The sequence below is a fragment of the Octodon degus genome, unplaced genomic scaffold (genome assembly GCF_000260255.1).
Source record: "Octodon degus isolate 3935 unplaced genomic scaffold, OctDeg1.0 scaffold00131, whole genome shotgun sequence".
NCBI lineage: Eukaryota > Metazoa > Chordata > Mammalia > Rodentia > Octodontidae > Octodon > Octodon degus.
In genome coordinates, this window is record NW_004524707.1 from 3,183,482 (window position 1) to 3,200,673 (window position 17,192).

Here is a 17,192-nt window from a genome sequence, read left to right on the forward strand (position 1 = left end):
TGGGAGAGGGTCTGGCCCACACTGCGCCTGGGCTGGGACTGGTCCCGCCGGTGCAGGTTATCAGGAAGCTTTCCACACACTCACCGGACCTGGGCTAGCCATGACAAAGTATTTTGATATCAGAACCATTAAGAAGTTCTTCCTGTAATCACTTTTGCTTTCCTTTAAGCCAATGTCGAGTTTGATCCCTCAGTGGATGGAGGACTGAACAGCCACTTTCTCAAGATACTGAAGGCAGCAAAGAAGTCACCCTGGCCTCAGGGTCTGCAGTTCTGTCATCTTCTCCTCTGCAGATGCTGTCTTCTCAGCCTTGTCATCATTTTGGACACTTCCTCTGGACCCCAGGACTTCCATGCATCCTCCCAGGATGGTGACCTACCCCAGGCTGATGGCTGGAGTGCTTTCCACTTGGTTAATGTACTATAAGGATGCCTGTGAGGTTGTGTTTCCTAGGGATGGCACAACCAGCTGCCCTGGGCAAAGCCCAGTGGTGAGGGGGAACCTTAGTTACCTTTGCAGGTTTTGTTTACTCCCTGGGTTTCCCCTCCTCCCTTTTGGGTGCCTTCTCCTCTGCTGTTCTTTCCTTAAAGAGACCTGTATTTACATTTTAATGAGCTCTATGTTGTATCATTGTCTTGCTGTTAGGACATTGGCATTTGGAGGCCTGTGGAGCCAAGTCTGGGGACTGTTTGCAGAATTTGAAGGATGGTATGGGAAACACTTTAGGGTTTAGTATGGCACCCTCCACCTTAACAGCAGCAGGGCCTACCTGAGCCCTGGCATGTCCACTGGGGCACCCAGCTGGATCTGCATTCCTGCCAGTCTCTGTCGGGTTTGTTTTCCTTTGTGGCTGCCCTGTCTTGGAAAGCAGTCACCAGGATGCCGTGTCTGCCCTCATTCTTGCAGCTACTAATAGAACAGTTCAGTGGGAACCGTGCCACAAAGCTGCCCAAGGGCGACAGCAGTTGCAGCCGATTAATTACAGCTGGGGAGATCCCAAGGGCTGCTCAGGGAGCAGGGCAGGAGATACGGGAAGGCCCAGCGCAGGGGAGCCTGCAGGGAGAGTCTCAGGCTGGCTGCATGCCAGGAAGCCATTCCTGTGGTCGGGCTCAGTCAGGGACCTGGTCAGAGCCTGGGGGTGTGCAGAATTGGAGTCTGCTTCAGAGGAGTATGGTGGGAACTTCAGAAAGCTGGGCTCCTGTCCTACAGCTGCTGTGCTCCTCTGGTTCTGTCTCCTGGCTGATAGGGTCGGTGGGCGAGGAAGACAGAGCAAGGGAATACTTCCGGGTTATTAAAGACTGTTCTGATAATGATGCCTACAATTTTAAAAAATTATTAGGTGCTCATGAATGAGTGAGAATGCATACCAGGGGTATTGGGATTGTATCCTACATTGGGCTCATTAGAAGTTATGAAAACAGTAATATTATTATTCTTACTTTTTAGGTCGGGAATACCAGTGTTTCTCCCCAGAGGTTAAGGAAGCTGCTGAAGGTTATACTATAGGGCAGGCCACAGCCAGCTTTATTTAACCTGTGCTTTTAGCCAGGCTGGCCAACCTCTTGCTCCTGGGAGAGAGCCCAGGGTTGCCATGAGAGAGCACCCATACCAGCCTGCTTCTTGGCTTCCTCTGCCCTGTTTTCCAGCCCCCTTTGCTTAGTCTAGGCCATATTCTTCTGCTCTGTAAAGAGCAGATTGGTTTTGCTGTTGCTGTCACTGTTCCTACTGTCTGCGCCTTGCCGGGCTTCCTGCCTCCCCTTTGCCCCTCTGACTGTCTGCACGACGCACTTGCCTTGGCCCCTGGTCCGCTTTCCCTGTGCATGTCCAGCTTCCTGTGCGATGCTGGAGCACAGATTACGGGCTTGCTTCCCTTCTTTGCAGCAGGCTTGGGAGGAGCTCGGAGCCAGCTTCTCCCTCTCCTCTGCCTCTGTGGACTGAGGGTTCCTTCTGTCCCCATGAGCTCAGGAAAGAGGGTGAAGACAGTACACAGGCTGAACGTGAGGGCTGCAGACTTAAGCCACTGAGTCCCAGCCTATCTCTACAATGTAGTAGCAAGGCGACTTTAGGAAAGTGATCGTGTCTCATGGCACCTCAGTTTCACCATATGCCAAGCGAGGCTAAGGACAGCACCTTCTCAAAGTTCTGAGGTTTACCTCCGGTGGTGTGTGTGAAGTGCTTCGTGCATTTCCATTGATAAGGTCACATTCAGTGGATACTCACTATTATTTTTGTCCTGATCATTTTACAATTAAGAAATCTAGAGTTCCAGGCAGAAGCCAGGCTAGTTGAGGTCAATAGGGAAAATGAGGTTAAAAAATGGCTTTGTTACAATGAGCACCCCACGTGAGGACGCAGGCAGGTGCACAGCCTCGCTTGTGAACGTGGCCCGTGCGACTGTGGACTGGGCGGCCCTTCCAGTGACCCCTGCGGGCTGACTGTTTCCTCTACTAGGCTCAGAAGAAGGGACAGCCTGATATCAGAACCTCTGGCAGGGTGCTGGAAGGAGTCACAGGGAAGCTGCTCTTGGATGGCCTTGCCCAGCCTGTGTCCCCGGCAGGCTGTGTCCTCTCCCTCCCCTGGAATTTCAGGGGTGACGAGTGAGGATGCATCTCGTGTTGGCAGATGTCATCTCCTTCCTGGGCCACCTGTTCCCTCCTGTTGCTCAGTGTCCTCCCCTCTTCAGAGGTCAGCAATGCTGGCACGAGGCCTTTGAGTTTCCATCCTACCCTGGCCCCCAGAGACTCCTGGATGGTGGGTCCAAGACAGCACATGGTCACATCTTCATCTCTGTGTGTGTGTGTGTGTGTGTGTGTGTGTGTGTGTATGTGTGAGTGCACACTCTTCTGGGCAGGCTAGAGCCCAGCTGACGAGCTCTGCAGGAATATGTGGCTTTGGAGGCTCAGGCTCTCCTGCCCGGCGTGATTCCTCTCTGGCTCTGGCCTGGCTGATAGTACATGCGGAAGCTAATTGTTATCTCAGCAGAGTAACTCCATTATTCATTCTGACACCTTCCCCCGTTAGCTGTTTGTTGCAGTGATGTTATATTAATGAGGCCTGCAAATAAATGAACGGGAGATCAGAGTGCCGGCTTGTTTCTTGGGAAAGCTGGCTGGCTCCTTCTATCTCACTTACTTCTCTGGTTGGGAACTCTGCGGTGAGTTGCTGCGGCCTCGGGCAGGGGCTTTTGGCCTTTTCTGCAGACATGCAGTGCAACCTTGCAGATAAATTCTAGTAAATGTCCCAGCTCTCCAAATGGTTTCCCAAAAGCATTTGCCACCCAGGGGACACACCTTCCTCTCGATTATTTGGGCACATGGCCTGTAGAAGGCGGCAGGAGTAATGGGTCATCTCAAACCATTAGAGTATAGAAAATTACTTAGGCTGGGTTTTGAAGACCAGTGTGCACTGTTTCCTACAAGTGATTTTCTTTCCTGGATCCAGGTATCTAAGATAATGTTGAGTAATGTTAAAAAGAATTTATATTTCCTAACCATGGATTATTGAGGTCAGGGAAGCTGCAGCAGTTGAAAAATTCTTCAAGTAAAACTTAGACAGTGGTCAGTGGAGAGATGGCTGTAAACCCGTGCCCCTGCTTTGCATCTGTACCTTCTTGCTGGCTCCTGTGGTTGGTGGCTTCAGGGGAACATTCTTTCAGAAACTAAGTGTGGGGGCTTCCTGGCCCTGGCTGAGGTGTCAGCTCTGGGACCCGTCCCCACAGCCCCAGCCCACTCTGCCTTCATTTCTCAGATCTCTGCTCCACCTGTAGGTGGCTGAACTGGGCCCCATCCTCTGGGCTGTCCCACTAGGTAGACCTGCTCGAGAGGTCAGACCCCAGCACAGGAGTCTACCTCCATCTAATCTTCATTGCTTTGGTTGGCAAAGGCCGAACAGCATGCCACTGCCTCTGCTATGAGTGTGGCAGGTTCAGGCCAGACCTGGGGTCGGAGTGAAACACCTGTGCCGAAAGGCCAGCGTGATGCCCGAAGTTCCAAAGCACCCTCAAATTTCTTCATGGTTCTCCCTGGTTACAGGGATCAGTGTGGACCAAGTTATGCTTAGGCAGTAAGGTAAAAAGGCTACATTCTCAGTGTGGCTAAAGTGTCCTGTTTGTCTGGCATCTCTTAGCATCTTCCCAGAGGATTTTGGCCCTGGATGTCTTAGGCATGCTTGGCGTGGGGTGGAGTGGTGGAGTCTGTACCTCCCACTGTCCCTCTGACTGAGGGACGCAACCCCCATGGCTGGGCCACCAACAGGATGCATGGTTTTGTGATAACGATTCACTTCCCCAAGTACTGTTTCCCCAACTTTTTACATAATTATATCCACCATAAACGCTTTTTATTTGAGGAGTAAGTATGCAAACTGCATAGAGTCTGGCACTTAGTAGAGTCTTGTTACAGAAAAGCTATTATTATTAAGAGTCTTGGAATTAGAATGTGGTGCGTCTACTCACGTCCATGGTGTGAGCTAGGGTGCTCGTGGCTGTGAGGATGCATGCCCTGCTGCAGTCCTGTTCCTTTTTTATCCAGGAGGCAGCAGCCAAAGGTATGCGTTAGAAGGTTTTGCCCTAGGCTCTCTGGTGGAAGGTGAGTGGCCTGCAGGGAGGGCAGTGTCCAGCCTCTCTTGGCTTGACCATGCTCAGGATGGGCTGGGCCTTTCCTGGGGGAGGATGTATCTCCTTGCTTCTTCACCCAAGACTCACTCATCCACAGGACACCCTCCAGCCCAGAGCGGTGCATGGTACAGACAGTTGCTAACTAAATAACCATGCAGGAGGAAACTGATTTATTTGGAACTGTGGTAACTCCTCCCTTTAGTCAGAATTTTCACTGTTATCAGTTGAATCCCCTTCCAAATTCATATATTTAAGTGCTAACTCTAAGTTTCTCAAAAGGTGACATTATTTGGAGACAGAATCTTTGTAGAAGTGATCAGGTTAAAAATGAGGTTATTAGAGTGGGTCTTGAACAAATCTGGTTGGTGTCCTTTAAAAAAAATTAAGGCAGGCCAGCAAGATAGCTCAGCAGACTAAAGCACCTGCTTAGGCAAACGCAGGGACCAGGGCTTGATCCCTGGCACCACATGCCATGGAGGTGCGCTAAGCTGGCCACCAAGTCTGGGCCTGGTGGTGCATGCCTATAATCCCAGCACTGGGGAGGCTGAAAACAGGAGGATCACTATGAGTCTGAGCTGCATAGTGAGGCCCTGTACCAAATACATGAAAAAAAATTAAGAGAATGCTGTACACAGGGAGAACATCACATGATAGGCAGAGGCTGAGTGATACTTCTACAATGCCAAGGCTACCAGGGCCACCAGCAAAGCACCAGACACCAGGAGAGAGGCCCAAAGGCTTGCAGGGACCAACCTTGCCATGCTTTGATCATGGACTTCTGTTTCCAGATCTCTTTGGAAATGTGCTTCTGTAGCCGAAGGCACCTTGTGTGTGCCATTTTGTTAAGCAGACCTTGGGAACTCACCTACAGTGTGGAGCAGAGGGGACACCTCGTTGGCACTCGCTCAGGAGCCTTGTCACCCACTTAAGGCTTCTTTTCCTGAGAACGTACTCAGTCTCCTCACTCTTCCTTCTGGTTTCTTAGGAAATGCTTTTCCCAACCCTCCTTTCCAGGGAGTGGCTCCCCATCTCCTCCTTTTTGCAGCCCCCCATAGGTCCAGAGTATAGGCTGGGGTGAGCAGAAAGGCAGTGGGCAGGCACAGCATGGGTTCCTCAGCCCTCTGCTTTGTCTCCTGCTTCTGGGGTTGAACAGGTGACATATGCACAGATGCCCAGATGACAGCTGGAAATGGGAGCAGCCTGGGCCACCTCCCGCAGGGGACAGCGTCATTATCATGCTGTGAGCTGGCTGAGAAAGAGCAGACGGTGAGTCCTGAGGGGGTCCTAACCTGAGCTTCGTGCAAACTGGGAAATTCAATAGGCTGTACAACTTGTCCTACATGAAGCTGCCATAAAGGATGGGTCTCTAGAGGTGGGCTTGGTTGCCATGGAGACAGTGAGGGTAAGGAAGGGTTAAGGAAGAACACAGCTGCTCATCTAACTACGAGGGAGCCCACTCCTCTGCTTAAGACCAGCTTATTCATTTTCTCCACCCCAGCAGCAGGGCAGCACCCCTTCACTGCCTCCATTTATTTCCAGGACTGGAAGTTCTGCCACCGCACAAGCCATTGCGGCATCCTCTTCTGCCCCAGGAAGGAGCTCTATAACCCATGCTTCTGTTTACTGCCCTCAGCAGTGGCACCAAGGTGGGGACAATTTGTGCAGAAATAAAAAATCATGGGAGAAACATACAAAAGTGTGAACTCTGCAGAACGGTCTTAGTACTTCTTGCCAAAAAGTACTAAACTTGAATTTAGTGCTATAACCTGAATTTCCTCACAAGGAAGCATCTGATATATTCAAATTGGGAACATTTTATAAAATAATTGTCCTGGACTCTTCAACAACACGAAGAGAATCAGGGATGGCATGGCTACGGATATAGCACTCAGGAGATAGGGCAGTGGCGCGTCTCATGAGATCCTGGATTGGATCCTGGATGGGATTCTGGACCAGAATAGAGGCTGTCACTGGGGTAATTGGCAGAATGTTAATAAAGCGTGTGTATTAGATAGTATTATTGAATCAATATTAAGTTCCTGGTTTTGATAATTATATTGTGGTTATATAAGATATTAACTTTGAGAAATCTGGGCGAAGGGAATACGAAAGTTCTTGGTACTATTTTTGTGTCTTTTTAAAAAAATAAATTTGAGGTTATTTCAAAAATGAAAACTTAGGGAACAGAAAAGTACCCCAGGCTGGCAGAGGTGGGAGGTGCTGACAGACTCCAAGCCCTGCCCCACCTCAGCTGTCTGCGCTACAGGTGCCGACCGGCGCAGAGATAAATAGGTCCTCAGGCCAGCAGCATCTGGCCTCTCCCTGCATGTTAGGGAGGTCTGGTGGGGCGGCGGATGTGAAGTGAGAGGAAATGTGACAGATAGCAGCGAACATATGATTCTGGGCTTGGCTCCTCCCTCCCGCACGTCCTGTCCGGAGCGATGTCCCTCGAGTAGCTCAGAACACAGCAAGTGTCTGTCTCTTTGCGAAGATGCTGTTTCATTTCTCAACAGCTCAACATGAAAATCACCACCAGAGACTTGGAACCTCTGACTCCTACTGAGATGTTCAGTGGGAAAATCAATTACAGCCTCATTACCTCAGGGGGTTAATTAGCCTCTGGGATCTGGGATATCCTCTGTGAACAGGACAGGCTGTCATCCCGGTCACTGAGCAGGGGTGGCTGAGGCAGAAGCTCCTTATTGAGCAGCTTGCCTGGGGGCTGGGAAGGGGCTGGCCGCTGGGGAGCCCACGGCTGCCAGACTTGGGGTAGTGTTTCCGGTTGGCAGAGGTGGGAGGGGCTGATACACTGCAAACTCTGCCCCAGTTAAGCTCTCTGCACCACAGGTGCCAACGGGCACACAGATAGGCAACTGCAGCCGCAGGAATTATAGAACAGCGCAAGCCCTCAGGCCAGCAGCTTCTGGAAATCACCAGAGTCAAGGACAAAGCACGGAGCCGGAGCAGCTCAGGAAGCTGGCTGGCGGAGGGCAGTCTGGGGCACCAATTGCAGCCCCTGCATACATTCTCTAAAGACAAAGGGAATGTCAACAGCCACTGTCACTGGCCTCATTTGAGATCGAGATGGGATGGTGCTGCCTACCCTTCATGGGACCATGTCTATACCCACATAACTTCATCCTGTGCAGCTGAGTGAAGTCCCAGATACATATTTATCCAGGGCCACATAGTTGGGTCACATCTACCTGGCCCACACCAGCAGGAAAGGGCTAGAAGGAATTAAAAACAACACTTCTGGTTGTATGTTATCTGGGCAAATCGTAGAAAAATTTGAGATGGTTTTATAATTGAATCTCAGCTCAAAAACTGACTGTCACACCTTCACTGCAACTTGAGCATATTCAACTTCTTCAGCCTTCTCTCATTTTTTTGTTCTGCTTTACCTTGCTTGCTGTGATCACAGGTAGAGGTGCTCAAGGAATCTCCCAGTGCTGTGACAGAGCTGAGCACCAGAATTACTTTCTTTGGCCAACAGAGAAATTGAGGCCAGAAAAAGAGCCAGGGCATCAGCTCAGGGAGGCTGCAGACAGGAAGCAACCCCGGCCAGGTTCTGCACACCTGCTGGTCACTGTGGTGCCTGCACAGGCCTCCATTCCTGGTCAGCACCAGGAATGTGTAATTAGCTTCAAAACCCGAGTGACAGTGGCTGAAATGAGAGCTGTGAACAGTGCTGAGCACACCATGCAGCCCAAGTTAAATGCAACTCTTCTCCAGCCCATTCAAACTCGGCAGCTGCGTTTGCATCCACATCATCTATTCATCTTCCTTTGCAATGTGCTATTTTGGAAACACTACTTTTTCCCTCGTATAATTAATTACCTATTTCTTCCCATTAAATTGCACAAACAAATCGGGACAGAGACTAAACCCTGGGAAATGGTACAGTGGCTAAGGCACTGCCTGTCTTTCAACGCGGCAACTCTGAGCTAATTGCAGCTCCTGAAAACGCGTGTCTGCTGTGCAGAACTGAGCTTGCTTGCTGGAATGTTCTCCCAGCATGGCGCTAACGTCCTGTCTCCACCTGGCTCAGCTAGCCTGGCAGGCAACTGGGCTGGCTGTGCAGCCCTGGCGGTATGCATGTGTGCCCAGCAACGTATGTACCCGCATGAAGAAGACGTGCTCCAAACACTTGTGGGGGACACTTGGGCAGGCTGGTGAGTCATGCAGGACAGGCCTTCTATACCCTCCTCCCCATTAGACACACTCAACTCCAGGAGTCCATCGTCCAAGCTGCACCTTGCTTTTCTCCCTCATGCCCCTGGCCATCCTATGGGAATTTAGGGACTCACCTCAGTGATCTGGGGGTTGGAGCACTTGACATTGTGGCTGGACCAGTCGAGCCAGGGGCTGGAAGGGCTGGTGCAGTGCTGGTGAAGGGTGCATCTGCGCTCTCCACTACACCAGCCACACTCAAACTTGCGGTCAGCCTTGAGGCAGAGGCCACAGCTCTCCCGCTGGGCTGCGCACTTGTAGAGGTGCACTGCAAAGAGAGAGGCCCGGTCACAGATGGGCCTGCAGAGGCTGCCTACAGTGTGCCCGACCATGGTAACAACACCCACCACCATCATGACCAGAATGCCTGATGGGAATAATAAGATGCACCTCTTAGGAGTTATTTGAAGACTGCACATAACCTAAGACTTCTGGCTCTTGACTGAACCAGATCAGGCCTTTTAATTGTGGCTTCACTACTTCTTAGCAATGTGACAAAGTATTTAACCTACTTCCCTATCTCTAACACAGAAATAATCATTGCATTCTTTGGAGGGTTGAGAGAAATGCCCTATAGTAAGTAGTGAGCCCAGCCCTGCACCATATCTGATGTTCTACGCATGCTTATCTTCCCTTTGAACTCAAACTGCACTCCCAATCTGCCATTTTCCTATGCTCACATATAGCCCTCCTTTGAAGCAGGGAGGGCTCATTTCCTTATTCAGGTAAAAGTGGACATTCTCAAAGAAAAATGTAATGACTCGCAGCTCGCCAAAGTCAGTGCCACAAGCTGGGAGACCCTGAAGCTCCAGCTTGCAATGCTGCTGGACGTTGGGGTCGAGGAAGAGAGGCATCACCCCCAGTGTGCTGGAAGGTGTGTGGGTCCAGGAGGAGTCTATCTGGGGCTTAAAGAAAGCCAAGGGGGTTGGCAATGGTGAGCCACTGCCAAGGGAAGAGCACAACACCATCTTTTTCATTACCCCTGGGGATGGGGAATGGGGGGGGGATGCACTGATTCCTTTACAGTTGCAGGTGCGGTCTCCAAACTCTTTGTCTTTGCTTTTGTCTCCTGTTGACTTAAAAGCCCTGGTGGAACCACCCAGTCAGAGGAACTGTGTTTTCTGAGCTTGGGTCTTAGCTCCTTGTTGCTAGGGTTTGAACTCAGAGTCCCAAAAGAATTTTTCAGAAACGAAATACAGTGGGCCTGCCATATTTGTGGGTCCTGTATCCATGGATTCAACCAACTGTGAATTTAAAGTACTTTTTAAGGGCCAGCCTGAGAGCTCAGGGAACTAGAGTGCCTGCTTAGGCAGATGCAGCGGCCGGGCTTGATCCCCAGCATGCTGTGCTGGCCCCACCTGCAGGGTGCACTGAGATGGTGATTGAGACTGGCCGTGGTGGCACATAACTGTAATCCCAGCACTTGGGAGGCTAAAAACAGGAGAATCACTGTAAGTCTGATCTATGTAGTGAGAACCTTTATACCCTATAGACCCTGTCCTAAATACAGAAAAAGAAAGTATTTTTAAAAAGTGGGTATATACTGAACACATACAGACCTATTTCCTGTCATTAGTCCATAAACAACACAATCTGACAATTGTGTGTGTAGCACTGACCTTATATTACACAAGGGATCTAGAACATGGGAAACAGTGACAGTCTACAAAGGAACTGAGATCCTTGGGCTATGGAATCTCCAGGGGATCTTTGAGTCAATTCACCGTGGATATTAAGGGGTGGATGTGCTCCGAAAGTCACTTTTCAACTCCTTTTCATTTTTTTGTGTTTTTTAGGGAAGGGTCTAACAGGGTGTTCAGGGTCTCACTACTAAATTGGACTCATAGTGATCTGCCTGTTTACAGCCTCCCAAGAGCTGGGATTACAGGTAGAGGGCAAGAAAGCCAAGTGCATACTGGCCTATGTGGCCCTAGCTCACTGGCTCCTTGATGACCCTGAGCAGCGGCCGTCCTTTCCCCATTGCACAGCGTGGGGGATGGGTGGAGACAGAAGGTGAGGACCGGGGATGCAGATGGGAGCTCTCTGACTTGATGCTGCTGCAAATGGAAAGGCCTACAGTTGAATCTTAGCTTGTAGGGTTCTAGGACCTGGGTCTTAAGCACAGTGGCCTCAGCCCAGCAAAGTGTGTAGCCTCTCCTGATAGCCAGGCTCTGGGAGGGCACAAATGTGAAGCATGGGTGGCTGCCGTGCTCTCAAAGAGCTACACAGGCACCGAGAGAGCTCAATGCCCAGTGTGGATGGGGCTGTTTCTCTCCAGGCTCCAGGTGCAAAGACAGCCTCTGGGATCCAAGCCCAGATCCTCAGCAAGGAAAGTGTCTGCTCTCACTTGCTGGTGAGAAAATTTGGTTGGCTCAGAGAAGAAAAGGGACAAACAATCCCCCTGGCTCCACTTCTCTCTCCTAATCTAAACCGCAGTGCTTTCAATGGCAGCACCGGGGACAAGGACCTGCAGCCTGCAAAGGCCGAGGCACCTGCAGACCATCTGTGGCCTTGACCCCTCCTGGTGCCTAAGTGTGGCTCTCAGGTAGAAGCCAAGGCCGGCAAGGCTCACTATATGAACAGCAGGGCATCAGGGTGTGGTGATGCATGCCTGCAATCAGCACTCCTGGAGGAGGAGGCAGAGGGTTGGAAGTTTGAGCCCAGCCCAGGCAATTCAGCAACGCAGTGAGACACTGTCTCAAAATTAAAAAAGGTCTGGGGATAGAGCTGGGTGTGAAGGGCCTGGGTTTACTATCCAGTATGGGAAAGGGGTAAAGAGCAAGGAGACGCTGATGTATGGTGGGGCAGGGCTGGGTGTCCTCTGTGAGGTGAGGGTGCATATCCCACAGCATGCTGGCCCGCAGGTCCTCCCAGGGATGGGGTTAAACTTGCACGCCAGTTTGAAATTAAACTATTGTGGGTCCAAATATTCACTCTTACTATGGGTCCCTTTCTTAACCTCTCTGGATTTCACTTTCCTGTCTACAAAATGAGAATAATAACAGTGCAGACCTCTCAGAGTTGTGGTAATTATGAAAATGAATTTCAAACAGATCACTTAATGAGTGGGTGCTCTTGAGGGAGCACTGCGCCCCCTCGCAGAGGGAGCACCAAGGCGGGTCAAGCAGTGCCCCTTCTGCTCCGGCCTAGCGCTTCTTCCTGAGCTTCTCTGCCCCAGGGGGGCGCCTGGGTCAGCCTGCTACTCCCTCTCTCCGCCTCAGGACCAAGAGCTCAGTCTCTCAGAAGCCTTTTTTGTGTAGTGACCGTGACCAGAACCAAGGACAGGGGAGTGAGAGGAGTGAGAGCCAGAGTGGAAACAATATCTCCATTTCCAAGGAAACGGGCGGGACGTTCCTGCCTGCTGTTCTCCTAGGTCAGGCTCCACAGACACTTCAAAGCCACCAGGAGCCGAAGAATAACATGGAGAGCCAGCAGCCGCCCGCCCGATAGATGCTCCAGCTGTAATAAAACAGGGCTCCCGCCAGGATGCCTTTGATGGCTCCAAACGTCGCTTTAGGATCCTCTGAAGAATTCTGCTGACAGGGAGAGTGTATTATCCAAGGCACAGCAGCCGGCCGGCTCTGATCCCTCCAGCCCTAGTCTTTCCCTGGGTCATTCGAAGATCAAAGCTCTACCTGGAAGGGGCTGCTTACCTTTCAGGTTCTGAGGGTTATCTATGATGAAATTGCCATTCCACACGACGGCGAAGTCCACGGCCAGGCTGCTGATGTCCATCCCGTCGTACTGGTACTGCAGGGAAGGTACACATGTGGTCCTGTCGCTAGGGGCCGGGGCTGCAGCGCACCGGCACTCCCACGGCAGCCCTTCTCTGACTCAGCCACTAGCTCCACCAGCAAGCCACCTCGACCCCTTAACCCCCATTCACTGCCTTGTGCCATCTTATCCAAGCTATTGTCTCTTTCCTTATGAAGATCTTCAACCTGCCTATCTCCATACACAACTGCTGGTGCCCCTTTGTGTCTGGGTGGCATTCCTATGGCACAAGGGGTGACATGTAGCTGGACTGGGCAGCCCCTCTGGGGATGTCTGGGCTTTTCTTCCTAGCAGTGCCAGTGGGAACTGAGGCACCCCACTGGGTGCTTTCTGAAGTGTGTGAAGGGGGTCGGCAAGAGGAAGGCCATGAAGCTAGAGGTGTCCCCTCTCTCCCTGCAACCTCATCCTTTTGAGACATTCTTCTTTTTTCAGTCGCACTTGGGTTATCTTCCCCGGGGCATCGTTGCTGCCAGCCCCCCTCGCCTTCCTGGCCTCTGGAGCTGTCACTTGGTCTTTAACCTGGTCCTTCTCGGAGCTGCTGCCCTGCATCTTTTCACAGTGGGCTGTGTCTCTCAGGAGAGGCTGTATGTCTGGTGACAGAGCCAGTGCCCTCCGGCTGCCCTGTCACCCCTGCGGGGCCTGGAAGGGCTCACAGTGACAATCAGGTGAGGCTGCTGGCTGGCCTGGCCCTGTGCTGTTTTTCTCTGCAGGCTCAGTTGCCCCCTGGCAGATGTCACCACCCCACTGCAAATGCCACTAGCTTCATTCCTCTCCTGCTGATCCACAGAGGACTGCTTCACACACTTGAGAAAGAGCCCAGTGGGGGGGCTCAGCTCCCACGGGCACCTCTAGGAAGAAGGCCCCAGACATCCTCTGAGGCCAGCCATGCAGCTCTGGGGTCATGCAGCTCCGGGGTCACATCACCCCTGCCCTGGTCCCACCTGCAGCCCCTCCTTTGTTGCGCTCCATTTCTTCCTCACCCGCTTCCGCTTGTGCTAGGCGCCTTCCACCGATTACAAATTCTATCAAGTGCCTGTGACCCCGGATTCTGACAGCTCCCTGATAAGAGGCCCAGATTCTCTTTATCTCTCCCAGGCGAATTAGCTTCCCTCCACACCTTTGTCAGTCCCCCATCTCTGCGCTGACCCCCCACGGTCAGAGACAAGGAGCTGGCTGATAAAAACATCTTCCCTGGGCCAGACCATAATGAAACACCTCCTGTGATTTCCCTCCACCACTGGGGCAGATTTAACCCTTGCTGTTCTCAAAATGTGCCCTCCTTCTTTCCCCCTCCCACCTCCTACCGTGCTTTTCTCACAGTTGCCAGTGACACCCTTCTGGTCCTTCATACTCTGTGTGGGAACAGGGAATTCATTCTCTGAATGTCAGCAAGATCTCAAGATCTCAAGCTCTGCAGTGAGGCTCCTCTGGGGGTTCATCTCCCCAGTACCTCTAACCTGCCCAGCCTTGGCTGAATGAGGGGCCGGGGATGTTTGTGGCTGCCTCTGTTCCTAGGGAGTGGGGTCAGTTGAGGCCTTGGCATGGGCAGGAGAGAAAGCCCTGCACCCGGTCTGGCCCACCTGGCCTCTTACCGAGCTGTTCTGGCACTGGACACTGGAGCTGTTGAAGCGCAGGGCGGGGACCCGGTGGACGGCCCCCTGGATGTGGAGGACGCATTCATAGCCGCGCTGGCCGGACTGCGGCTGGGGCAGGTTGCGAGCCTTGAGGGTGATGGGCTTTACCTCCCCAACTGGAATCAGGATCTCCTCTGTGGGCACCAGCTGGGGACAGTCCTGGGGAGCAAGCAGAGAGGCTCGAGCTGCCCTCCACCCACACCCTGACTCGCTTGGGCGTAGGCAGGGGCTGCTCTGATGGCAGGCCAGAGACTCTGTGTCCAGGGCCGTGCCCCATCACCAGGGAAAATGATATCTCCCAGCACTCCAGGGTCCCTCTGTGTTTCCTGCCTGCCACACCACATGCCTTTTCCTTTGCCCTGCTGCTCGGCCTTAGAGCTAGCCAACTACGGACTGAACCCTCTACAAACTGTGAGCCACAGTAAACCTTTCCTTCTGTAAGTTATGGGTGTTGGGAGCTATGTCCCAGTCAGTGATAAGGAAGTAACTAAGACAGGCACTACATCAGCGTCCTGCAAAGATGTCAGGCCTGTGCATCACAGTCCAAGAATTAATTTTCTAACATCAATACGGCACGCTGTGGATTTCATCCCTAAGACACTGAATCAAAGCGCCTGCCCCCAGCTCGGGCTCCCACTCTGTTTTCATCTGGCTCCACAGCACTGGCTCCTTTGCCCCTCACATTGTCCAGTGCCTGAGGCAGCCCGTTATCGTCAGCTTCAGCTTCCTGGCTCCAGCAGAGCTGGGCTTTCTAGGAGCTGGATCAGGCCCTCCCTGCGTTGCTCTAAATACTTGCTCTGGCTTTTTATCTCATTTCATTACCAGGCCCTGCATGAATGCCATGTTGCTTTGGAAAACAAAACCCAAGCAAGAAAGCTGCGGCAGGAGGAGCATGGGAAGGACCCTGAGTGAGAAAGTGAGAAAGAGATTGAGTTTTTCTGTTCTGCATCTGCGTGCTGCTTCTCTATCAGCTCCAATTTCCTCCTTCTACTCCTTCTCTTCCAGGGAAGCCGTGAGCTCCTGGCAGCGAGGATATGGAAATCTCCTTCCCAGAGAACCATTTCCTATCTCTAAGGATCAACTCCAGGGGAACCTCCTTCCCACCCCCTTCTCCTAGACCTTGCTCCTGGAAGGAGCTTTTGGGAATTCCTGGGGCTAGAGTTACTTATGAGGCCTGCAATGGATGCTACTGGCATTTGCTGTCCTAGAGTAGGGACTGCCGAATTTCTGTGATTGTAGGGAGCTTCCAGACAAGAAATTTGCCTCTTTTCTGCCCCTTTACCCTGAGTTTTCATCTCAGCTTCTGACCTATGTCTTGCTGAGCTTGGTCTTTGTTCACGGGATGCTAAATATAAAGAAGAAAACAAAGCAAAAGGTGAAGGGATCTTCAAACTTCAGTTCAGCTTCACCTTTGTAGATTGGTTAGAGGTGAGGGAGAGCCTGACTCCTGTGCATCAGCAGATGTGAGGAGGATTTCGGGTTTTAGAAACTGGGATTGGAGAGGGCCATGGCTCCCGGAGCCACCTGATCACAGTACGGGTGTGTGGGAGTCTGTTAAGGAACTGCGGGGATTCCATGTGCTGGCCAGCGGGCACTTCCCACAGAAGTCTGTCCGGGCGGGTCTGCATGCAGCTTCAGGCTCACTAGTGCTGTCTTCTGTCCCTTGGCCATCGGCATGTGAGGCTTCGAGGCAGGCGCAGCTGCCACAAGGTGCAGGATCCTGAGGCAACCCTGGGACACATGGGTCTATACACGAGCTCGCACTTGATTTCCGCGCCCAGCTACTCTCTACTGCACTTCTGCTGTCGCTCCCTGTGGCATTCTTGATAGAGGCTTTCATGTATTTATAGTAAAGAAAAAAAACAAAAAAAGAAAACTCCACTTTTGGGAAACCCAGACATTTGGTGGAGAAGGATGTTATGTCCCATTCTCTTAGTGGCTAAAAACTTCAACATCAAATATGATAAGTAATGTAGGATAGAAACAAGGCTAAGGTATAATGCGGTATAGATAGATAGATAGATAGATAGATAGATAGATAGATAGTGTTGTATGTGTGTGCATGCATGTGCACACCGCTTGTGAGGGAGAATAGACTTTTAGATTCTGAACCACTTGATATATTCCAAGTGGTGAGCAGTTGTCGGTCATCTCTAATGAGCTCAGAATAAAATCTCAAATTTCAGTAGCAGTGTCTTTGAGATGGGTGTTGGGAAGTATGATGTTTAGGGTTGGTAAACCCCTGTACAGTTCTTTTAATTTTGATAACATAAAGCACAATCCGCTCTCAGTATCCGTGGATTCTACCAACCAAGAATCAAAAAATGTTTGAAAAGAATTCCATAGGTTCTTAACATGTACAGACCTTTTTCTTGTTGTTATTCTTTAAACAGTACAGTAGGGCTGATTTACACAGCATTCACACTGTATTAGTTGTTATAAGTAATACAGAGATGATTTAAGATATTCAGGAGAAGGTTCATGGGTTATACACAAATATTGCACTATTTGCATATAACCAAAGGAATTGAGCTTCCAGCAGATGGGGTACTAGGTGCAATTTCCCATGGTACTCAGAGATGACCATGTATACCACGTATAAAGTGTACACACACACACACACACACACACACACACACACACACACACACACTGCTTTGCCCTGCATGGGCTTTGGAGAATGATAAGCACACTTTATGAAGACTCTCAAGAGTATTTGAAGGGATCCTAGAATTTCAGAAGACTTTCCCTTGGTCTGCTATTTCAGATCTTTAGGAATTAGATTTAGGATCTTCTCAAATGCCAAACAGGTTGCAGGATTGCCCTTATAGAGAAAGAATCTCTTAGGCTTTATTTGTTTGGCTACTGCTCTCAGGCCAGACAGGAGTTTTCCTTCTGTGTTTTGGAGCAAAGGGAAGAAGTCGTTGGAGTCCATG

At 51.1% G+C, this 17,192-nt stretch overlaps 1 protein-coding gene across 2 annotated transcripts in view; it reads right to left on the minus strand.

Moving 5' to 3' along the window:
* The window catches only part of Plxna2 (plexin A2), a 205,160-nt gene that overhangs the window by 43,985 nt on the left and 143,983 nt on the right, over window positions 1-17,192 (minus strand). For both annotated transcript variants that reach the window (XM_004641153.3, XM_023701235.1), the window contains exons 10-12: window positions 14,215-14,415; window positions 12,502-12,598; window positions 8,926-9,116 (exon numbers count right to left, since the gene is read on the minus strand). In XM_004641153.3, the coding sequence (XP_004641210.3) occupies window positions 8,926-9,116; window positions 12,502-12,598; window positions 14,215-14,415 (489 nt within the window). The remainder of the gene's footprint in view (window positions 1-8,925; window positions 9,117-12,501; window positions 12,599-14,214; window positions 14,416-17,192) is intronic.